This window comes from Falco biarmicus, chromosome 10 (assembly GCF_023638135.1).
Source record: "Falco biarmicus isolate bFalBia1 chromosome 10, bFalBia1.pri, whole genome shotgun sequence".
Classification (NCBI taxonomy): domain Eukaryota; kingdom Metazoa; phylum Chordata; class Aves; order Falconiformes; family Falconidae; genus Falco; species Falco biarmicus.
In genome coordinates this window covers 29,917,576-29,942,557 of record NC_079297.1, presented here as the reverse complement: position 1 = coordinate 29,942,557, position 24,982 = coordinate 29,917,576, and the positions used below count along the sequence as shown (strand labels likewise).

At 41.5% G+C, this 24,982-nt stretch overlaps 1 protein-coding gene across 9 annotated transcripts in view; it reads right to left on the bottom strand.

Moving 5' to 3' along the window:
- The window catches only part of DENND2B (DENN domain containing 2B), a 180,379-nt gene that overhangs the window by 62,556 nt on the left and 92,841 nt on the right, over positions 1-24,982 (bottom strand). For 7 of the 9 annotated variants that reach the window (XM_056353629.1, XM_056353626.1, XM_056353623.1 and 4 more), the window contains 2 exons: positions 10,823-12,040; positions 6,780-6,916 (listed from right to left, as the gene is read on the bottom strand). In XM_056353629.1, the coding sequence (XP_056209604.1) occupies positions 6,780-6,916; positions 10,823-12,040 (1,355 nt within the window). The remainder of the gene's footprint in view (positions 1-6,779; positions 6,917-10,822; positions 12,041-24,982) is intronic. The other 2 variants (XM_056353631.1, XM_056353632.1) reach the window with 1 other exon arrangement.

Genomic DNA, 24,982 nt, shown 5'->3' with positions numbered 1-24,982 from the left:
CTCCACAGGGACGGTTAAGCCGCCAACATTCTCTTCACACTCAGGTTCTTGCTTGTAGGTCCACACCTGCCTAATTTAACTGCTCAGGCACCCACCTGGGTTAGGCTGCCCTGACACTCCTCATAATAATGCTGCTTTGAGACATATTGCTCCATCTCCTCTCTCATGAGTTCTGACATAATGGGAAATGGCTCAGAGATTCATCTGTTCTCACCTCTCTGCAGAAGACCGCCACAACAGCCTGGCCTTCACTAATTTCAAGGAGAGATGGCTACACCAAAAGAAGGACATTTTGCTTCCTGAGTGATTTCTCAAACCTGTATGCGAGACTTGTGTGGATATGATTTCACTCCAAAAAAAATTTCTAAGCCTGGTCTGACAGGTTTGGGGCTTTATAATAGTTAATTTTTCACTCTCTTGACTGTGAAGAAGGCCCACGCAAACCCAGTCCTGTTATAGTGCAGAAGTAAACAAGATGATTCTTCCCAAACTGAAGTGATACTCCAATTGGCAGGGGAAAACAGCTAAACAATTGTGTGTAACGACACGGTTTCACTTTTCAGTCTCCTTCTGTGTCAACTGTAACAAGGTTCAATTATATACTCCTCCAGAAGTACAGTAATCAAGTTGCTATCATCAGTCTAACTCCTCATAAGGTGCAAAAAATATTTTTCAAGAAAAGTATCCAGCTATTGAAAGGGCTCAAAGTTTCCTAAACATGACATGGAACAGATCCAGAGAGCAGAAGGGTGCATAAGAAACCCTCCCCAGGAGGGGCAGCTGCTCCTGGGACCATGGACTGCAGGACACTCCCAACAGGAGCCCACCAGCAAGATCCCATTCAGAAATTCATCCTGGTTTTAGAGATCCCACAGCAATGTTTCTGGCGCATTGCTTTACTTTCTAGACTGCTTCAGCTCTAGCTGTCAAAGCAGTCACAGTAGCTGTCAGCAGCTGCTGTCACTTCAACTGTCTCAGTTCTGCTCTTTCTCTGCTTTTCTTGATTCCCCCCCCCCCTCCAGACAGATTTCCCACACAATTTAACTTTCACTAACTTTTATTTAAAGCCAATCTGAAATGATCTGACTGCTGACTGAGAGCTTCACAGATTCCAGAAAAGCATCCTGACTGGCTTTATCATTTACTTCTCAACATACATAAATACAACCTGAGATGGGCCTGAACCCATGCTCTGCCTGCCTCTGCACATTTATTCCTGAGCTCAGAAGAAGTCCGTATGCCAATCAAGAATGTGTGACTGACTCTAGACTCCTCAATGGACCACAGAGAAACAATTTTAAAATGAAAATATTTCCATTTTTAACTTTGCATAATAACTGTGGCATTGCCCGGAAGAAAGATTTTTTCCCACAGGAAATTGTGCCAGTTGCCTGAACCATACACTTTTCACCATTCCTCTCTTGCCCAGGTTATCTGTCCCTCTAACAGCTAATCCATCTGCCCAGGTTCACATTCCACCAGCTGGAGTCTCCTGGAGGAGACCATCTCCTCAGCCTGCGGGTATTTGATGGACTGTCTTCCACAGGATATCCTAAGACGTCAGTTGAAAAAATATGTGCATTTAGTGAAGAAAGAAACCCCATGCTGCTGACTCTATCAGCCAGAAGGCTAAAGCAGAGATGCATGGCCTAGTGATCTACACAGCACTGGGACCTACCACCAAGCAGCTCTAACAAGTTTTGGCATTGACAGCCATCGTGCCTTCAGCACACCACCTAACTTCTGGCGCAGACCAGGCCTGGCTATACAGAGCTGGCAGGTGCGGTGTCCCCAGACTTTCTGTTCCTAGGGATCCTGCTGCCAGTGAAACACCAACACTTCCTCAGGGCAGTAGCCAACACTTCCGTTCCTCCTCACAGGAATTTGACGGAAAGGAATAAACTAAAAGATCTACCTGAGCCCTGGGGTGATTCCAGCAGACCTAGGCACTGGGAAAAGGCCTAGCAGGAAGCCTGCCAACCCAAACAGGGAAGGGCTAATACCACCCCACACTGCCGGGCACACAACAATGCATGTGGCCAAGCCAGGCAGCACGGGCCTGTCTGCTGCAACCCAGCATGGTGAGCACTCAAAAGAGCCCTGGCTGCAAAGTCAAGCAAGTCTCGTCCCAAAGAAAAGTACAGCCTGATCCCAGCTGGGGACTCTGAAAGAGGTTAATTCATTAGTGTTGTCTTTCATAACAGCTAATAGATTTCCAAGAGTGTTTTGGACCATTGCAATTTAGTAAGCAGGCACCAATCTTGCATGTGAGCCAGTCAGACAGAATGGGAACCTTACTAGGGCAAGACCTCTGTGCAGTAACGTAGTGGCTGAAACAAACCCATTCTTACACAAACTGCTCTTCTTACTGCACGAGTAAGACTACGCCCATTAGAAGATGAATACTCAAATATTCATACACCTGGGCTATGTGCTGAATAGTCCACCTATGAGTTCAGAAACAGAAGTTAGGCAAGAAACTCTGTTAGTCACAGATCATCAGGGAGGAAAAGCACTTAAATCACTTTCTTCTTGGGGGAAAAATAAGTTTTACATGAGTGCCAGGCAGCTATAAGAACAAATGGGTCTTGTTCAGACAGGACAAATGGAGTTGTGCAATATCAAGTTAAACATTCTCAATCTACAAAGCAACATGCACAGCCCAGCTGAGCAATGGGTCTCTTACACATCTATGCAGGGTCCTCTTAGAGGTAATCACCTCTTCTGCTGTGTCCAGCACTGAGGAGTTACAGAGTAAGACGACTTGCTTCGTCAAAGATTTCTTCCACTACATTTTATTTCTAAATTGAGTGCAATTTCTTTTACAAACTATAATTTACTTGGTTTTACTAGATTTTCTCAAGTTAAACTTAATATTCTTAACCTTGCCTTCATTTTACTCATGCAACTTTTTTGTGGTGATGATAACAAGCGTAGATGTCAGGTCAAAAATGCCTCAGAGACACCAGACCTTAAATAACAATATTCAGATATCTCAACTGCATTTAGGGGAACAGACTGGAAAACTGAAACCGTATAGTACATATGACAGGAAATACTGCTGTCCACAAACACAGCAGAAGCAACTGTTTCAGACATTTCTTAATACTATGATAGTTTCTTGAATTCACACAGAGCCAAGCATGGTTTCCCCAACTGGATTTATAAAGCCACATCAATTTTGGTCTGATTAAAGACTCATTCAAAACCACAAGAAGCAAAACAATGTTAAGTTTACTATGACTGCCACATTCCTATGAGTGCTAATACAGAAGATGAATGAAGTCCACATGGTTCCTTGCACATGGAATACAGCTTTGATTAATATTAGGAATGTGCACCCATTTATACAACTGCTTCTTGATTAACGTAGAATGGATCACTACGTTCCAATCCAATACCTGTCTGGAACTTAACATGCAGATATTTCATATATTAAAGTTTACAAAAACATCACAAAATTAAACAAAGTATCTTGTTCATGATGTCATAGGATTTCAAAGCACAAACATTTTTAATGTACCTTAAAACCTTTTTTAAAAAATTATTTTTAAACTCAGTTCTTGAGGTAACATAAACTAGCTATAGCCGTTCATCACTGCCCTGATTATTAAAGCAGGAAACAGCATAAGGGCACCAGAAGACAGACAAAGGTTTAGTATGCGTATGCATCACATGAGGAGGTCACGTAGTAACCTAAAAAACAATGACTATTTTGATCATTGCACTATTCTGAGTGAGAGCACTCAGTACCCCACCCAGGATCTTATAGATATCTAACATTAAGGTCTTTAGAAGATAACCTCTAATAGATAATTCACAACTTATCCACAGCTCTCCTCTGCTTTCCAGTGCAGGAGAGACATCTTCTTGAGGGTCACCAGGCTGGGTTACGCAGTGACAGGCAGGAGAGCTGGGCATCTGTCCCAGGGACCTCAGCAAACTGAAGGAATGGCTCAACAGGAACTTTGGGAAGTTTAGGAAAGACAGATACAGTCCCACATGTGGGTCAGAATAACCCTGTGATAGTACACGCTGGGGCAAGGAAAGCCAGCCACACCTTGGCTTGCGTTAAGAAGAGTGTGGCCAGCAGGTCATGGGAAGTGATAATTCCCCTCTATTTGGCCCTTGTAAGGCTGCATCTAGAGTATTCACAGTACCAGACAGATGTCAACAGACTGAACATAGTCTAGAGCAAGGCTGTTAAGATGGTTGGGGGCTGGAGCATGTGGCAAATGAGAAAAGGCTGAGAGAACTGGGACTGTTCAGCCTGGAGAAGTCTGGGAGAGAACCCAACTGCTGACCTCCACTACCTAGAAGGGGTTATGGAAAAGGTGAAACCAGACATTTCTTGGAGGTGCAAGGATGAAAGACTATGGTCACAAATAGCAACAAGGAGAATTCTGACTGGACAGAAAGACAAATTTCTTTACAGTGATATCAAGAAAAAATTCTTCACAGTGGAGTTTAAGCAGTGGAGCAGACTGCACAGACGAACAGTAGAACCATCCTCCAAAGATATTTTGCACGCTCAACCAGATGTATCCCTGAGCAACCTGATCTAACTTTGAAATAGCCATGCTTTAAGCAGAGGTTGGACCAGCTGACTCCAGAGTCCCTTCCAACCTGAATTTTTTTGTTATGATTCTGTCTCACAGTAGAGTGTTTAAAGCATTGCTCAAGATTCACAGCTTTTATTCTTTCTTCAGTTTTAACACATACTTGCATAAAAAGTTTTTATTCTACCACAGGGGATGACATACTGTAATTTTATTACTACAGAGACAATGTTTTAGCTACCTACAATCTTTTAGGAAGGCAGGAGATTCAACCAGGTATAGACAAAAAACTCACCACCACCTCTAGGGCAACTGTTTGCAAAGAAAACCCAGAGCAGCAGTGACATAGTCCACAGCTTTAAAGCAGTTTTATATCTATAAAATAAATTCACTCTTATAGACACCTGGTTTGTATGAGGACAAAAGTGCTACTTGGATACTGGGGTCTGGCACTACTGGTGTAAATTATGCAGATGTGATACACAAAATTGTGATCGTTTCTTTAAAGCCAGAGATCAAACTCCCTTATCTTGTCTTTAATCATGGTTGACACTTTTTAAGAATTATACTGATTTGGTATTCCCCCTGCACTGCCTGTATTGAATGAAGTACTTTGGAAAAAGGTCGTTAAAAAGCAGTACAAAACAATGAAGTTCTGTGTTTGTCCACAGATCTGGAATTTTGCATTCTCTGCCCTGCCAAAATGCCCAAATTATAATCTGCAGGGAGCTATTTTATAGTTCCCATGCATCGGAAGAGCCCGTTACAATTTTGTTCTACTGAACCCAAGATTTCTTCTCATTTGAAGAAAGCTTCTTACCAGTCCTTCCCATTTTATTTTGACATTTAACAAACCAAAGCAAAGAAAAGAAGCATTTTCACCTAACAACTGGCAGCACATTAACAGGTCATGAGCAAAGTGAACACTGCAATTAATGCACAGTACATTCTCAAGTGTGAACTACACAGTGGTCTGACTGTTCATGAAAAACGCTGATGAGCATATAAAGATGCTCTCTCCAGAAAAAAAGCTTTTTATTATCTACAAAAACTCTCATTGTTATAAACAGACATTGAACAGCAGCATTTTTGTGTGTTATGAAAACATTGTTTGGAATGGCATAGAGGGAGAGTACAGCTGAAAACGGAAAGAGTAAATTCCCATTTTCACTGAGGCTGACAAGCCAGAAACAGAATTCGAGGATAAGGACAAAGAGCCCCAAGCTGCAATTTGTGGCCACTGTTCCTTGCTGTATCAAGTGATATGACCAAAAAGAGTTTTGTTCTATCATCTTTATTTGTCCTTCAAACATATGTAAGCAGTATTATTAGAGTGCCTCTAGTCCTCCTTTTTACCAGACTAAACAAGCCCAGCTTGTCAGTGTCTCTTCAGAGGACATGTGCTCTAGGGCCTCTGACTATCTTGGTATCCCTCCAGTTTTCAGCAGATAAAGATTCATTGTCCAAAGTAAAATGAAGTGCCCTTTGTATCTGTTGTAACATTTCAACACTGAAAGAGTTAAAAACAATGGAGATACTCATCACTTGTGTGGAAAACTGTGCTCTGAAGGGCTGCTCAATTTTTGTTAATGATAACAATATTTTTGATGGTAAAAGAATGTATGCATAGGCCATACATTTCCTTCTAAGACCAAAAGAAACATGTTTTTCTTGTGAAGCTTAATCAAAACAGTATTTTTTTTGTGCATTCCTGATGACTGTATAGCTAAAGGAAATTAATTTTTATTTAAACAACAACTAGGACTTAGGGGAGACCAGAAATGGTGCTACAAACAACTGCTTTGGGGCAGTCCACGCAAGAGTCCTGAAAAGCTCAGGCTGACCCCGCAAGGCCTGCCAGGTTAATCTTGCTATTGGATAGTTCTGTAAACACTGCCTTAAGTTCAGTTCTTTACATTTTTACACCACTCAAGGCTTCAAGCCAAGGCCCTGATAAAAAGAACTATTTGGTTCTTGAAAAACATAGCAAAAAGCTGACCAAACAGTATTTACAATACCACCCAATGGAGTCTGAAGGAATCAAGACCTCCTGCATGCTGACTGACAGTTATGTTTGCATTGATGCATCAAACCCATTTACCCTCCATTTAATCTCTCTTTACCGACAGCACTTGCACAGGGCATGTGTTCAACAGCACAAGATCTGCCCGCAACGCTCAACATCCTGTTGTCAGCCCATGTACTGAAACAGGTTCTTACCTACAATGTCTTCATAGGCATTTTCTTCTAAAGTGCTCTTCGATCCAAATTTATGCTGGCTCTCAGTCCCATTTTCAGTTGGGGAGGGAGGGTACAGGGATTGCAGACTTGACGCATCCTCAAACTCAAAGGATTTTCTAAAGTTTAAAACAATAAGTAATTAGTAACTACAATGCAAAATGACTCAAACATTTAGCTGAGCATTTGTCTGCTAAGAAAGATATATAAAATCACCACCACCAACAACAAAATCACACATCATGCTTTAAGGACTAACTTCTGGAGGACTTCAAATCCTGTGCTCACAGCAGTCTTTAGTATAGCAATCTGTGACATTTTTATGAGGTTGGAAGTATCGTTATCCCCATTATGCAGACAGGGAGAAAATACCAAGAAAGTATGTGATATTTTTCAAAGGTTGCAGAGTAAGCTAGCAGCACAGTTCTCAGACTAGAAATTGCTTTGCTCTTGGAGGGGGCCCCAAAACATGTGGCCCTCTCTTCTCAAGAAAGACATTTCTCTGGAAGGCATTCCTCCACTGGTTGCTCTGGGAGATATAGCCCTTACTTTGAAAACACTCATGTGTCTTGAACTTTCAGCTATGTTCCTGCATAAAGGTCAGTGTACAAATGCCAAAGGCAGACTCACGTGGAAGTCACCCATTTCCCTCGCACACTCTGTGTCAAGCACTGGCAGCCAAGGACAAAGCACGGAGGAAATTAAGGCTCTCTGGGGTGGATGAGCAACCCAGGCTGATGGCTGGGGGCCTGAAAGTTTGGGGGTTTTGGCAAGAAGGTGAGGGGCAGCTGGGTCAGATGAACCCATACAACTTGTCTCCCACCTGGGTACTCAAAGGAGGGGCAATTCACCACCCCTCACCCACACCTGCCTTGGTGCTGCTGAGCAGGTCTAGGGGAAGAGGAGCCCAAGCCCTCCGCATTCTCCGGTTTGTCCAGCACTAGTTCTCTGAGGCAGTATTTACACTGAAGCTGGGAGTTATCTAGTTTGCATTGCCAGCTGTACAGGGGCTAGCATTCGTTTGACTGATTTAGTGCTGAGGGTTAAATGGTATGAAAAACAGGCTCCGGTCAAAGCATAAACCCCAAGGTGCTGTAAGGCTTGCAGAGACTGTGCTAATGGCCATACTTCACTCATTGATACCCAAATTAGATGAACCATAAATCATCTTGCTATCAACCCCCTTTCCACTTCTCTCTTCTCCCTAGCTGGAGTGAAAAATACGTTGACCACATAACCATATGGCAGTGGCATAGTCTCAAGAGACATACTTCAGCCTGTGATTTGGCTCAAGAGCATTGCTACAGGCAACTATTGCACAGACACTGCATTTGACAAGAGTATTTCCTATTTGTCTGCTGGAGCGGACTCATGGGTCGGGGCAGGCTTAGAAGCCTACTTTCTCTCCCTTCCCAGATCTTAAGAATATCCAGGTCTGTGTTATGCCATCAGGATCATGGCAGAAACAAGCTGTGCAGTTCAGATCCAGACATCTGCTCCTCCACACCTACTCACAGTTATAAGACACTTAGGCACTAAAGACATACCTGTGTTTGAAATGAGACTTCCTAAAGTAGTTAAATATTTGACTCTTAATAGATTTCAAGGCAACATTATGATGCAGTGACACTGCATAGGACCATTGGAATGGTTTTGTGGACTGGCACTCAGCTGTTGTCCACGTGTCCCAGGCCTATCCTATGACACCCCTTTCCCATGCTGTGTCTGTGCCAGAGGATCTCCAACTGCTAGAGAACATCCAGCTTGCATCAATCTGAAACGTAAAAGCTACTGTAGGCACCACGTCCTCTGGATACAGACTGGCTCTATGCTAGCAGGCAAATATGGGAGACTTCCTCCATTTTACTATAATGTTGAATTAGCCACCACAAAGAAAACCAGTGTTTTCAACCAAAATATTAGAAGAATAAATATTCACAGTCCATTCTCATGACATTCCAATGACTGCAAACCACACATATGCTCAATCTGAAACGCGCAGCTACGAGACATAGACATAATGATTTAAATCTGTTCTCAAAAAGAGGACAGTTTAGAGACTAAGATTTCAAAAACTAATATTATTCTTAGATGACTTGCATGGTCTCAAGCCCTTTGTAAATACTGGAATTCTGCTTACTGTAAGTAAAGGAAGGACAGTAGCAAAGACAATGAAGTTAAGATTTTACAAAGGATTTCCACCCAGCCTTGAAGTCAGCTGGCAAACCTGTGATTTTGGGAGGTTGATTTAAACCTACTCAAATCATCACAGGTAAGTCCAGAGAAATCACTGAACCACAGTAGGGTAAGGCTGTTACAAACAAATGGAAACCTACCCTGTACAATGTCAAACTGATTTGCAAGAATCATGAGGTACACATGATAACACTGTAAATCCTACAACTTATACTCCGCTAATCACTATTTAAATTGATAAATATTCCTTTTGCTTTGGGCTCATACCTACTAGCCCCACCCAGGACTGCAGCTCCATTGCTGAACCATGCTATGACAGGAGACTGAACCTGTAGAACAGCAGGTGCAAGCATGAAGCGTACCTCTTCTTGAAAGAAGTTTCAAAACTTCATCTCACAAATTCATCTTAACAAAATACTGTGGTGTCTCAAACTCAGTGTGCATGTGTACTTGGAGATTGACTTGGATCATTCAGCCATCTGTCACACGGTGATTCCGTGCAAGAATTATCTCCTGTTATGCATTCCTCTCCACCACCCACCACACAGTCCATTTTACCACTTGCCCCTTCATTTTCCAATAAAGGCTATCATTTATAGCAGAACATTTAAAATCTATCGTTTATCTTCTGTATGTTGGAAATGTTGTGCTGAACAAAATGAGGTCAGCTTTATTTCACAAATTCTTGTTAAAAATTAGATTTACTTCCTCTGGGATTATTGCCAGAACTCAAAGATAAGTACTGCTAATCAGAGCTTGGCTTTCCACATTCCCCCCTCCGCCTTTCTCAGAGAAACAACAAACATCAGCAGTGCTGTTTGATCCATTTCAGAAGCAGGTGTCTGTTGAAAGTAAAGAGCAGAATCTGAAGGCTCCTCTTCTCCTTCTCCTGCCCCGGCACGCTTCAGGTCAGGTTGTGCTGACATAAACTTTTAATTAATTGAGCAAACATCAAGCGCCAGGTACTGAATTGATAGCATGCATCTGAGATGCTGTTTAGCATTTACTTGCAGAAGCATTTACTTACTAAATAGGAAGAGTGTGTGTGGGTATTGTACACATGCACAGATAGGTGAACTTGTTAAAAATGCCATACTTTGAATGCTTACCAACAACTATGCCTACAAGTTTCTAAGTAGTGAGCAGAATGAGTTTTAGCATTTCCAAAACTCAAGAGGAATCATGTAATTAAAACAAGCCAAGCTCCACAGACTGCTGGGGAAACAACCATACACTCTGGTCATCAGTAACTCGGGAAGGACAAGGCCCTTCTGTGCTAAAACATAGTTTTCTCAGCGTTAATCCTCTACAGCTACTGATAGTAACTTAGGTCAACATGTCTAAGCACTAAATTAAATAAAATCACCAACATTGCATACAACTAATGCAAACTGCTGTAGTAACAAGCTTTGGCAACACAAACCCTCTCTGCAGGTATGTGTTACAGTGAACAGGGAGACAGGAGTACCACGGATCAGCTACAGTCCTGCTACAAGAGGACAATGAAATTGTACTCCATTAAAAATCACAAGTAAGGGCATTTCTGCCAAAATGAAATAGGTAACCTTTAGCACACATGACCCTAGAGCCTTTTTCAGGAATCAGAGAACGCAGGTTGGAGCACTCCAAAGCTGTAGCCATGTAAAGGTACTGTACCAGTGCATCCCATCAGCACAGACCAGCAGAAAAAATACTTGTCTTGCACAAAATTCTTAGCATTTCTCAGGTCAAAAGCATTGCATTAGAAGAATTCAAAATACTGTTACTGAAAAAATACAGCACATTTATTTAATTGAAGATCAAGCAGAAAACATTTCCTTGAATTTTACCTATTCTGGGATTTTCTGTGAAAGCGTGACTCTTTCTTCTGCCTTCTGGTCACGGGGGGTGCTGGGGTGGATGGGAGGGGAGGAGGAGCAGCAGCTGTAGGAGATGGAGGTAGGCCGTTGCTAGGTTTACTTTTGTGGTTTTTGTCCGCTTCATATTCAAAGGTGCGTTTGGGCTTGGGGACAGGATTCACCGCACTGTTAGCTGGGCTTTCAAGGAGCAGCTTAGGGCCAGCTGAGTTTGCAGTAACCCCCTGTTTTGTCTTACTGCTTTTCTCAGCCTCAGTAGGTGTTTCTGGTTCGCTCCCCAAAATAACACTCCCTCCTTTGCTATCACTCAGGGTTTCACTCAGTCCCTCCACAGTACTCAGAGTCAGAGACTTTTTCCTCCCTTTGTCAACACTGTAACAGCTACTCGGTAACTGGGGGAGGCCTCTGCCAGGCTGCTCTTTCAGCGCCTGCTCGATCTTCTGTATCCTGTTGAGCACGGCAGAGGACTCTTTCCTCACATGGCCCTTGAGGAAAGCAGCAGAAGGAGGATCACTCCTGCCTGGTCTCTTTTCGAACCGATGGCAGGAATCCCTGTCTAGCAGTTCCTCCTCCTCCGTTTCTGGGTAAGAGCACTCAGAAAATGTTCGGCTCATTCTTCTGAGCCCTTTGAAATCAAATGTCTTCTCGCTGCAGGGAGAGGTCAGCACGCTGGGGCAGCTGTCACTGCCCGACCTCTCCCCAGCATCCCTCTTGTCCACACACGTGCTCACCCTGGGGGACAGCTCCCGGCGGCACTCCCATTCTGTGATCTTCTGCCTGATGTCCAGCGCCTGGGAGCGGACACTCGCCCGGCTGAGGGAGAGGTTCCTCAGGTTGGTAGCAGTGCCCAAGGACAGAGTGCTCCGGGTGAGCAGATGGCTCCCTATTGCTTCCCCATCTTGAGCCTCCTTTGGACTCTCCTTTTGGTCCTCAGTCTTGAAGACAGACAGCCTTTTATCCAAAGCACCCACACTGATGGCTTTGAGAGGGTGGCTCAGGGAGTCAGTGTCTGATGGACTTGTGGAGGTGCTTCTCAACGTAGATGTGCGGCTGCTCCAGTCCTTGAGGCGCAATCTGGAGTTGGAGACTTTGGTGAGCCGAGTAGAGCGGCAAGAGTCTTCACTATCGCTGAGGGGGTAGGCTGGACTTCTTCGCGGGGACAAAAGAGGCGGTGGAGAGACTGACTGACACCTAGAAGCAGAAAGAAATAAAAAATCAAGTCCTTGGGGAAACTAAAGTTATTTGCCAATCTTCTTCTGGCTGCAGGTAAAGCAGAGGATGTCTGTACACTACAAAACTACCCAAAGCATCACTAAGAGGACCAGATACCGTTCAGCCAGAGAGTAAGGGGCATGGAGGTGGCAGTAATTAACCGGTGTCAGTGAAGAGCTGATGAGCAGGGCATTCAGCACATCCAAAGTCAATTTTTTCACCTGTTTGACTCCCAGTTTTTCCAAGTTTCCTGAGTTTAAAGACCGCTGAGATTCTCATAGCAAACCACTGCCTTGCATGCATCTACCACCGCCAGCAGAAGAGCTCCCTGGCCTCCCCAGAACAAGGAATCATTCTGCAGGAAAAGGGGACTGTCAGGGAGAAGATTCCCACTCCAATAAAAATGGGAAAGATTGACCAACAAGAAGCACAGTTTACTCACTGGTCGCAGTGAGCAAACCGATTTAAGAAGATGGTAGTTTTTAACTCATAACATCTGAAGCAAAGTTACACTGTGGTCAGCCACTGCTGTCTTCTAGCCACAGCACTTCAAATTCCCAATGTATACAGTAAACTAAATAAAACAGCAAAATAAAAACCTGTTTTGTCTTTGGTCTGTTTTTGTGATCAACAGATTAAATTCTCCTTATCAAACAGAAGTAATTTCTTACTGAAAGAATATTACAGATTGAAACAACATATTAATCTGCCCACAGTATGTGTTGAAGAATATAAACTATACCGAAAGGTCTCAGTGTTACCCTAGAAAAAATCTTCAGAACAAATTTTTGCCATGGTTTACAAAATCAGCTATTGTTACTGGGGTTTTGTACATTGTCTTTTTGTTCTTAAAAGTCTTTGCAACAAAAGGAAATTAAACAACACGTTAATCAGCTGGCTCAACAATGAGCCAGCAATCAGAAAATTAAGCGAAAACCATTGCAAAAAAGGGGGATTACTGCACTGCCACAATACATACGTAGAAACCATAGCAGAAATAATCGTTAACGTTTTGCCCTAGCAACCCTTCTGTTCCAAACAGTATGGAAAGAGGAAAGACCTAAAAGTCATGCCTTGCATATGCAGTTAAGTTCCTGTTCTGTGAAGACTGTGGACAAGTTGGTTTTTTATAAACTGCCCCATACACACAAAATCCAAGTGACCAAAAGAAATTGTGGGAGAAAATCTCTCTGCTATAGAAAAAGGGAGAAAAGATTCGGAAGATCCTTGCTGCTATACGGTTTTCTCCCCAACAGCTGGCCAATACCTACAGGCAGAGGTGCCAAGCTCTACGCACCAATTAAAAAATCCAGAGCACTGGGGATATTTCCAAAAAATTTACTTTGACATAGGAGATATTTTCTTCTCCTCCGAACACACCCCCAAACCAAATTACTAGATGTCATCCCAATTTCCTACAGTGGATACTTCGCAAGCGAAGTTTGGAAGTATCACAAAAGAGGTAAGTTCCATTCAGAAAAGGACAATGATCAAGTTATCATAAAAGGGAACTTATCTCTTTTTCAGAGTCCTGTAATAATCAAGCCTTTTCGGCACAGAAGTTGCACTGCTTAGTGACTTCTGTTTCTTCATTGTTTTGAAAAATAAACGTGCCTATAGGAAACAAGAGGTCTCATGCCAAAGACAACAGCAAATACTCCACCAACAATTGCTTAAAGCTTCCTCATTTCAGGACAGAAAGGATACATATCAGAACACACTCTTCATCCTAGAAGTTAAATTGCCTGCTATTCTATATAGCTGCATACAGGTGTCTTAAGAGAGATCAGAAAATCAAAAACAGGTGACAGATGGAGTGGTTTTGGCTAATTGTTGCAGCATAACATTTGTAGTGGCTTATCTTGGCCTACATACCTTCATAGTGCCCAAAGATGCAACCTAACTCAGCCTCCTCAGGCTTGCTGGGGTGCCCTGATTCTCCATTATTTGTCTGTCTCATCTCAATCTCTTCAGTTTAATGTCACAAAGTCAAAATTGTATATTATTCTTAACACTCCCCTTTAGCTTAGACTTGAGATTGTGTTATCCTAATCCCTTGTATGTTGTGCAGGCTTGCCCCAGCGCTGCACTGACATTTCTCTCACCGAAACAGGTATGACCCGATAGAAATGTGTGCATGTTGCACAAAGACTACAGCCTCCGCTGCAACCTTTGAAGCGGCACATCGGCTAAATCCATCGCCAGGATTCAGCTGGGGGGTAGGGGCAGACCCTGCAAAGAGGCCACATGGAATGCTTTAGCATGTTAAAACTCAATGATTAGATTCTAACTGATAACCTATATTGACAAAAGCAAGAATAAAACACAAAACAACTAGAGTAAAGGTAATAATGGGACAGCAGAGGTGAAGGACACGCTGACAATTCTCTCTCTGCCTTTGGCTCGCTACATAGAAAATACTATAGGCATAGTCCTTCATCTCCTTACACTTTAAGAAACATCTTTTCAGTTCTTTTCACTGCCTGGAAAAGGCTTGTTGACTCATCAGGGGAGGAGGAAAAGGGGGAAGGCATGATTTGCATAACCTGCAGAAGTTTCAAAACATTTCTTCTTAGAGATATAAGCCATTCTTTTAAATCCCAGGTCCCCAGTGAGGTTAGTGCACTTAAAGTTCCATCTTGAAACCCCTGGATTCAGTTACAAAACTCCTGCTCACTTCCACTCTGCAAGGCTGGGGCTGCAGAGCAACAGGCCCTCTGAAGGTGTATGCTGTTAAGTACTTGCGATACCAAAGTTTACAAAAAGATTCTGTTTTACATTGCATTATACTGTATATTTAAGTAATCCAGATAAAAGCTATAGGACTAATTCAACAAGAAAGAGAAACAAAGCTTTCCATAAGGCATGCAATCTCTAAAGGACAGTGGCAAGAACAGAATAGAAAAAAAAAAGCCCCAAAGCTGATCAGTGGATACTAAAATGGTCCTTCCCCAAGAAACCTACTTCCATTAGAAGAATATTCTCTTGAAGGCACAATAGTTCCACAGACTTAAAACTAGCATTATTGTACAGAGACAAATAAATAACTTGCAGTCTTCCATACAAAGATCGTAAAGTAAAATGTTTTTATTGAAGTTTTTTTACATACATAATGATACATGCAGCACCTTACAAAGCATATCGTTACATACACTTTCAACATGTTACGTACACACAGCATAAATAAAGATTATGGAGTCAAGTTTCAGTTTCTTAACAAGTTCACTTGAACAGCACCTTTTTTCTGGGAAGTGATATTTCTTTGAGAGTATCAGCATTTCATAAAACACATTGGAAGAAGTTGCTCTGATCCCCTCTCTGATAAGGGTATTTATTCTTCCAACAGGCAGCCTTAGGTGCACAGCTCTGGAAGTGCTGGCAAGTCAGCAGGGAATTGCAAATCACCTGCCAAGCAGCCCACAGCATCTTGTAAACAGGTCACAGACCCTGAAACTCCTCTCTGGCGGGACTCTGCTGCACAGTGAGGGGAGCAGACAGAAGCTGAGAGGTGATTTCCAGCTCTCTTAGCTTTGCTGATGCGAGTTACTCCCTCAGAAATCAGCAACATTACCCACAGTAGGAGAAAACTGCTATCAGTCACACTCTGTAGGATTTTGAGCTCCAGGTACAATTGATCTTTAAATTCTGACTCAGTGTCCTCTCTCCAGTTTCTCTTTTTCTCACCCAAACATAGAAAAAACTTTTAATTTTTTTTAAAAACTTGTAATTCTCCAAGCCCGTTTTCAAATAAAGATAGGTTTTCTATGGAGCAATGTATGTATTCATATTGTTTTCTCCAATAAAGGCTAGTATCAACAGGCATCTCCTTCCACCAGCTCCAATGAACACCTGTGTATAATGGCAGAGCTGTATCTCATCTGCACCGAGAATCACTTGCCCCATTGCTTTGAGATAATTCACACCCTACTTGTCACAAAGCAAAAGGCGAAAAAACTTAATTCCTGCCCTCTTTGTGAGGTGTCTAGCAAGGTGACATACTAAAAAATCTATGGTGATGGAGAAGGGCTGGTTCTTGGTGCTGTAAATGCCTGAGACCCTCACCCTGTACCTGGCCCAAAAGTCAGAAAGTCTCTGATTTTGGAGAAGACACTAGTCTCCTACCTGCAAAACATGGGTGCTAACACTTGGCTGTGTGTAGAAGAGGGAGAATTTAATTCCTAGAGAGCACTCTGAAAGCAGGCCATACAAAATCAGTACCAAAACCAGTGAGCCTGGCCTTTTGATCCAGTCGAGCAGAAGCAGAGCTGCTACCTGCTTCTATTGCCAAACACCAACTCCAGAAAATTGGAGAAACGAATGCAGACAACTCCCACCGCTTCAAGAGACAGCTTTCACCAACAGGAGGCAGCCAGAATGGTGGCCAAAGAGCTGGCTTTATATGTCTTTTGGAAATTGGAGTATGGTGGATAACAAGAATGAGCAGTTATTAGAGTTTGCATCCATCATCCACAAGCTTTTTAAAAACACTAATAACAATATTAAGTTGCCTTTCAGACGACCAGGGATTAAAGGTGACTGGAGGGTGGTTTAGTGACTTGCCTTGAGTAAGTTACATGACTCCTGCCTCCCGCTGTCCTGCTCTGACCTCTGAGCTAAGCGGCTCAGACTCCACCAGCACTGTTTTAGCACTTCTGAAGCGTCAGGAGTGACTCTGCAGATCATCCTGTGCTGAGGAAAGGCAAGTTGGCAGAAGCTGCTCAGTGACTTTTCAGTTTTGTAAATCCCGTCTGCCCTGCTTAAACCAACATTTACAGAATAATAAGACAGTTTTTGGCTCTCTGATCCAGGGAATTTCCCACTTCAACATGCTCATGCTTGGGAGCCCATTTACTGAAAAAAAACCCAAAACCCAGAGCAAGAAACGTGTTGACAAAAAGGTACTGGGTCTTTCCAGGCTCCTGTTGATGAGATCCCATCATTTCACAGAAACACTGATGTTTGGTGAGCTCATGCAAAGCCACACAGCACTGTTTTTATTCCTTAGGACTTTCTCCCCACTTTTGCTAGAAAATACTGATCTCTTTGTGTTTTATTTAGGTTTTCTGCTTTTCCCTGATTTTTCTCAGAGCATTGTGCCATTCCATCAGAACAATCCAACCTAAAGTAATAATAACACAGAATCAGCTGTGACCGTAATTATGTTGGCTTGTATATTGAGCGGATTTGGCCCACCACACATTACAAGAGACTTCTAGTTGCTCTAGCACATATTTAAAGAGATCTGAAGCAAAAGCAGCAGAAAATTTGCCTTGCAAGAGCAGCAGAACTGATTTTTAATACAGACACTAAAGCTGTCCTGATTTCAGGTAATTGAGGATGTAACTTCAAAATCCTCTGGAAACTTCTAAGCGAGAATGCTAAGAAATACTTGTCTACCAACTTTCAAATTATTTCATGCAACACTACAAATTAATAATATTTTACAATTAATGATGCTCTTTATTTTTTAAAATAAAGAACCTCTCTCAAGCAAAATATTGCACAAAAATGGTATTTTGAAGCACTAATTCAGGAATCCATTGCTAGCATTCCATTGGAAAGAATAGTAAAGCCCACACCTTTCTGGCATCTTGTTAGTCCTTTTGGCTACTGAGCAAACAAAATGGATGTGTTCAGACTTCAGGATGAAAAACTGAAATTATCTTTATCACTGAATGCTGAAAACACCCTAAATCCTGGGGGCTGTATTGTATGCCCAGATAAGCTGATCTACGTCCCAATCTTCAACCAGTATAAGCCTCCAAATAATTGAAAAGCAAGTGAAATAAACTCAGAGAACAAGATGTAACTTACTGGATTCTTGGACTTTCAAAAGTGTATTTTCTCCCATGCAAGTGTAACTTCTCACATTAAAAAGCTGTACTTGCATTTTTGTATTCACACTAAAAATGGATCATATTATGGGTTCAGACCTGACTCCTACCCATAATCCAGGATGCAGAAACAAAAAATAAGGATGCACATCTTTTGAACTGAGCAAGAGGCAAGACTACGTCCACCCAAAAGCAGAGCCTTGTATGGTCAGACTGTAACAGAGCGGTTCAGCGGCACAGAAGGGTCTCCTGAGTAAGGAGCAGCAACTACTCTATGTCAGCCACCGTGAGTGTGAAACACCAGAATCCATCCTTTCCAGAGCAAGGCAAAGTGCGAGGGAAGCACACCCTGCTCACCTGTTAACTGGAACCAAGTGCGCCATACACATTTTGATGCACTGCTTCTGAGAACAGATAAAATAGCTTCCTATGATATTAATTTCGATTGAGCTTCCACTTGATTTAAGATAGTACGCAAAGGAGAGAAAAGGTAGAGATCAATAGAAGCTCAAATTAGAACCAGTGTTTCTGTGTCATTACTTCTGTGACCTGGGCAAAACAAGCATTTTTCAAAATGTTCCGTACCGACAGCTCCCTGTAACTAGTACAGTTTCACACCACCCTAAGGGCACTGCTGCCAGGAAATCACCTGGCAAACAAAGAGAAAAACATGCTTCTGCCTCTGTCAGGCAGGCGCTTGTGAAAGGTCCTGGTACAAATCAATACTTTTTACACAAACAAAACCTGAACACACTACCGCATTACAGCAATCTTCCAGTTATGCCTCTCCAGGTGCGAAAAAGCAGAGTATTTTGAAGAAGGCTAAAAAAACCTTAACAACTTTAGTTGAGGCAATGTTGAGGGACACTTCCCAAATAATTCCCTCTTCCTCTCTCTATACAAGAACTAGGAATAGTTTCCTCAGTGCTTTCCTCCAAAAAGCTATGAGAAGTCCACTTTTAGCTATCAAACACTACCAGTTAGTGGTTTGGCTGCATTTTGAGATGACTTATGAAACTAACCATTGCAAAGAGAAGCGAAGATTCAGCATCATTTCCTTGCACTGCTGTGCCATTTCTTTTCATTCCCTCACCCCCAGTGACGTCCTCAGTAGGGGGGACAGACAGTAACAGCGGTTGCTGCAAAGCACTCAGCAAGGCATTACCGTAAGGCAGAACAGCGAATGCTCCAATGCTCAGGGACAAACGCAGGTAGTCAGACTGGTCTAACTGGGTTACTAGGTGGTTAGCATGAGGGTCAAACTACAACCATCACCAAAATACCTGGTCTGAAACGGCTTTGTTGCTTAGCTGAGATGGCCCAAGAGGATCCCATCTATTGACGATACTTTTAAGTTTTGACATTGTCAAATATAAATGAGCAGCTTGAACAGCTGCTTTGCATACTACATCAAGGAAGATTAATTGTATCTTTTTTTATACTAATTGTACAAGGAGTAGAAAAGGACTTTAAAATCCATGTTATTGATTTTTACTCCTTGTAACTAGGGCTTATGGGAACATTGAGACCAGACAAAAGGGATCTCCTGCACTACTGGATTTAAATCCAGTTTTGTTTGGCAGTAAATCTTCCTATTACAATATATTCTGCACTCTGGCATAGTATACAGTATTGTAATTTTCTACATAAGTAGATAACTACAGATGATATTTAATTATCTTAAACGTAAGTAAGAATTTATGGTGAGTAAAGGAGGTGAACTTTTCACACTCCAGTGCTGGGCACACAGTACTAAAGTGGTTTTTGAGCTGATTCAACTTGGAAATGAAGCAAGTAGTACAACTTGTTATATCTTGCCTCTCACTTAGGAAGGAAAGTGATGTAAGTGGCAACACAAGAGCCCCTCTCTTCCACCAGACCCTTTACATTTTTGAGCTCTCACCAGCAGCATGGCTCAAACCCCTGAAAATCTGCATTCCAGATAACCTCCTCCCCTTGACTGTTGACTTTGGGATTGTGTCAAAAACAAAGACAGAAAATACTTTCCCAAACTGAATGGTGAATTTGCATTGTAAGACTGTTTGAAATAGGCTCACTCCCATGAACATGTGCTAGTGATGGAAAAGTCCCAGCATTTAGAAAGAATGAAGCAATAAAATCAAAGTGGATAAATATCACAAAATGTTTAAAGATAGAATAAAAATAGAAACACCAATTATTTTTCTGTTTGTACTTCTGAATTTCTTTTTCCCCCAATGAATTTTGATACTTTCCATTTAAATAAAAATTGAGACCATATCAGAACTAGTTACAAAATGATAGGCCACTAGGACTGTGAAACAAAACAAAAAAAAATCAAGCTGTGTGCCATTTTTACAAGCTCTAGTTTCTGTGCTCCCAAGAAGTACCGAGTAAATGATAACAATCGTGGAACCCATTTGCAAGATGCTGTGGTGAATTCCTGTGTGTAAAACCCCTCCAGAGCTCTGGGTCTTTGCAATTGGTTCATAAGGAGAAGTACGCAGGAACACAGCTAACTGCAGCTGAACTGTGTTTTGACTGCTTAGAAGCAAAACGTCTGATTTATACCAGTGAAATTCAGGAGTCATTCTGCCAAAGCAAATTACGTGAAGTGGCAACTATGCTCTACAACTGTACAAAAAAAAGAGCAAATAAATCAAAGCTGATGAGTCAGATCCTAAATACTTGAATTAGAGTGGATCTGTAAAGCAAAGACAGCAAGAAAATCTGATGATGACTAATGAGTGTAAAATAAAATGTGATCAATCAGCATGCACTAGGTTACAAGCCTTTGCCAAGAAATTTTGAAGGGTGAAGAAGATAACAGGAAATTGTGAAATTATCTAGACTGAGAGGGCTAGATTTCCTGCTGCTCTAGATTTATGGTAGTCTTCTGCTCTGTTACAAGGCAAGTGCAGGATGGTTTTTAAACAATACCATCTTTAAGACTTTTTCATTCCCTGTGTTCAGACAGAAATGACTACCCAAAGCACAGAAGATTTGACTAGCCTGAGCTGTACCTTCCATCACAGCAACCAGAAGCTCATTGCACATGGAAAGAAATCAAAAGCAAGAAACGAAATATCAGAGAGCACCATTCTCTCTTTTCCACTGAAGTACAGTACATTGGTTTCACTGGACCATTGCTTATTCTCCTTTTAAAAAAATAAAATAAAATTCAAAGTTGAAAAATGGAAGCCTCCCTCATAGTTACTATTTTCCCATAACATGTTCTGAGTAAAAATTTATGCAATAGATATTTCAACTGCTATATCTCCACTCCAATTATGTATTTTTATTATGTTCTGGAAACAGTTCAGCATGCTTTAGTCTCACTTGCTTTCTTAAGATCTTGGGAGTTTTGTTGGAGAAAGTGTGGCAACACAGCAAATTACAGCATTTTCTTAAATCAGGCAGAATGCACAAGCTCTATTTGTCTGTTTAAGAACTGCCAGTCCTTGAAACTTGTTCTTTAGCAGCATGTCTAAACATGCTCCAGCATGTCCAATGAAGCTCCAGCACACATGGAAGCTCTCAGCTTTGCTTTTTCAAAGCACAGGTGATTTTTCAACATGCTTGTTTATCTTCTCTGAAATCTCAAAGCAATAAACTCTGTGGAACTAATTCTGCCAGAGCTTTGCAAGTCTGCCTCTCACCTATATGTTGACATTCATTACAACCCTTGAAGATGGCCAAAACAGTTTCCCCAAAGTTACATTTTTTCTTTGTTTTAAAGAACAAATCAAATATTCATAACAGATTTTCTAAAGGGAAGCGCTATTAATATCTCTCACAGCACATGACTTTTGTGTGAACAACTGCAAGAACAAAATTAGATGCAGGATTTTTTTTTTCAGCACCTGAAAAAGCAGAAAAGTGAAGAACCAGCTGATAAGTGAAATATGACTTGTGGATATACTGAAGCAAGGGAGATGGAAGGAAACACATGACACTTGCTGCTTTCTCAAATACCAGAAATACATGCTCAAGTAATATGTAATACTTTCTATGTTCAGAAGAAACAACTAGTATAGACTTGCAGCACAGTTTTGGTGTGAGGACGGATTGAGGGTACAAACAGCATTTCAGAAGGTGCCACTGCTTGCTATGACTTATGCTGATCTGTAAGTTGTGAGCTGATATCCCTCATATCATCATATACAATCCATCCAAACCCACACAACAGACCACAAGCTCAATCACTCATAGTTATATTCCCTTGCTCCTCTCATAGTGTCTGTAAAACAGAGTGTATCAGCAAAAGAACGTAACTATGGGTAAAATAACAAAAATAGACATTCACAGTCTGCCCTGTGCATGCTAATTGAGTATACGACACGTCTTATCTTTGAAGGCTGCATCCTGCCTCTGGAGGAGGAAACGTTTGAAGGTTCACAGCCCTGGCCTCTTATCAGCATAATTTTCTTCAGTGGCTCTGACCTTATGGAATGCAAAATAAATTCCAGCTATGACAACAAACATGACCCTTGGTACACGTTACAGTGTGCATAGATGTGGTGGGTTGACCCTGACTAGATGCCAGCTGCCCACCAAAGCTGCTTTCTCACTCTCCCTCCTCAACTGGGCAGGGGAGAGAAAATACAACAAAAGTCTTGCAAGTTGAGACAAGGGCAGGGAGAGATCAGTCACCAATTACCATCATGGGCAAAACAGACTCAACTTGGGTGAAAAAAAGTAGTTTAATTTATTACCAGTCAAATATATAAAAGATATAGATCTATCAAAAAGATAATGAGAAATAAAACCAAATCCTAAAAACACCTTCACTGATGGCCCTTTTTCATTCACTGTCATTAAACATCTATGAATCAGGGTCTGATTTTCTTCTGGCTTATTTCAGCACAAATCAAGAATTACTTCAAAGAAGTTGCTACAGATGCAAACTGATGCAAAAACTGTTATTATAGGAAGATTTCAGGTATTGACCTGGTGCAAATGCACACTTACGAAGAACAAAGTTTCAGTCTAAATAACATTTGCACTGAAAATTAAATTAGGTTACTATATTTGACTGGTTACTGTATGCTCTGTTCTACTTTGTTTAGCTAAACAAGGCAGGAAAATACGGAAATGTGTTGGGCAAACCTACAACTGAGTGTCATATGAAAGACTTTGCCAGACAAGAGTTGTCAGGGTGATTTTTTCAGTTGAACACAGCTCTGAAAAAGTATTTGATCTATTTATTCCCCATTTTGGCAGACACAAACTGAAAAAAAAAAAAAAAGAAAAAAGAAAAATAAAAAAAAGAAAAGAAGAAAAAGGAAAAAAACCCCCAAGCTATGATTTGCAATGCTTGTTGCCATCATGCTTATTTACCTAAGAGTCCAGACAAGATACTTAACTTGACCAAAGGCTACATCTGGCCCTAATTCAGTTTCACTGAATATTAACAAAAGAACGATCAGCCAGTGCTTAAGCAATGTTTAAATATTCAAAATCATGATCTAAAAGAAACTTTCCAAAAGATTCAGCCACTGGCTTCTCTCTGCTTTTTGCTAACCCTAACTGTCAACAGGAGCACAGTTAGGTCAGGGAAAGACACTCCCCATCACTTTCTTCACCATGATCAAGGGTAACGTAAACGTGTACATTACTCATCCAGCTGAAATGAGCCTCCCAGACCACATTTCACCACCACACCTACAAGAGCTGTCGGATTTTAAGCCTAGATTTGGAATCAGGATAATATTTGGGAATTTATATATCCTTTATAAGCATTTCATTCTCACAAGACCTTGGCTTCTTATAAAAGTGCAGATTTAGTTTTATACTCTTTTGTTGGCCTATTAGGTTTTATAAGGAGCTGGCCAATACCTTTCTACTTTTAAAATCTTATGAGAGAATTTGCATGCATTATAACCCTGAGGATGAAAACATTTTGCTACCACTGACATGTTAACAGGAGTGCTGCACAGTAATAAGGAACTGGAAGTTCTACTTAATTTAGGGAACTAAACATTTAACTTACAGCAACTGAAAGCAAATAGACATTTCTTCTATCCCACATCCTTTCCTTTCAGGACAGAGTCAGAAATAAACCTCACATCCCTACAGGAAGATACACAGATAGCATCAGGCAAAGCATCAATAAAATGAAAGCCTTACAGAGCAAATGAGGCAATACCAACATCTGTGTATAAGGCAGCAAGAAAAAGCAACTATCAATGTTATAAGCTCATCAGCTGTGAAAATATTTGCTCTCTAAAGACTAGAAAAACTAACAACAACCTCCTTGCAGTAACCCATGGGCTCTCAACTAATGAATATTTGAAGCAGCAAACTGAAGTCCAGATTCTGACCTTAAGTTATATCCCTCAGAGCCTCACAGAGTTTGGCCCGCAATACTGATGTTTTCTTGAAAAGCACAAACCTGTAAGACTTCTGCGATTTATTCAGTGGAAAAAAATCTCAAGCTGTCTCATACCCCAGAAAGTAAGTTTCTTCGAAAACGTATTAAAAAAAAACCAACTGAAACCAGGCATCAAAACCAACACAACACACAAAAGTGTGCCAGGAGCACTGCATTTACCACTGGGTTTCCATTTCGGCAGCTGGCCAGCGTTTAGAAAAGCACAGTTGTTGTAAGCCGTATTCAGCCTAAGTATATATAAGTATGGGCTCTCTCTAATGTACTAACACTTTCTATACAATAAAACCAAATTTAGTTTAGTATGTCCAAAGTATGCGTCGCAAGTATGCCAGGAAATAAAGGATGTCATTCCTCATATACACTGTCATCCAGGGGCGTATCTGGGCAGGGGGGGGAGAGAGCAGTGGCAGAACGCATGGGTATGAATACTGCTGCATAACTTAAAAATCATTTTTTAAGAATTAAAGGGGGAAAACATGGAATCTTATCAGAATAGACAGTAACATTCATTTAGCCAAGCAGAGAAGTTACGTTCTATCTGAGAGCAAGAGAGGCATGGGAAGAACAGGAAAAGAACGGGCTGTAAAAATTATAGACCCACAAAGTCCCTTGTCCTATACCACAGCTGCAAACTAGAAATTAAAGCTACTCCTATCGCTGTCTTTAGTAAGCTGAAGACCGGCATCAAGTTCCTGTCTGTGAGTAAAAGCCCAC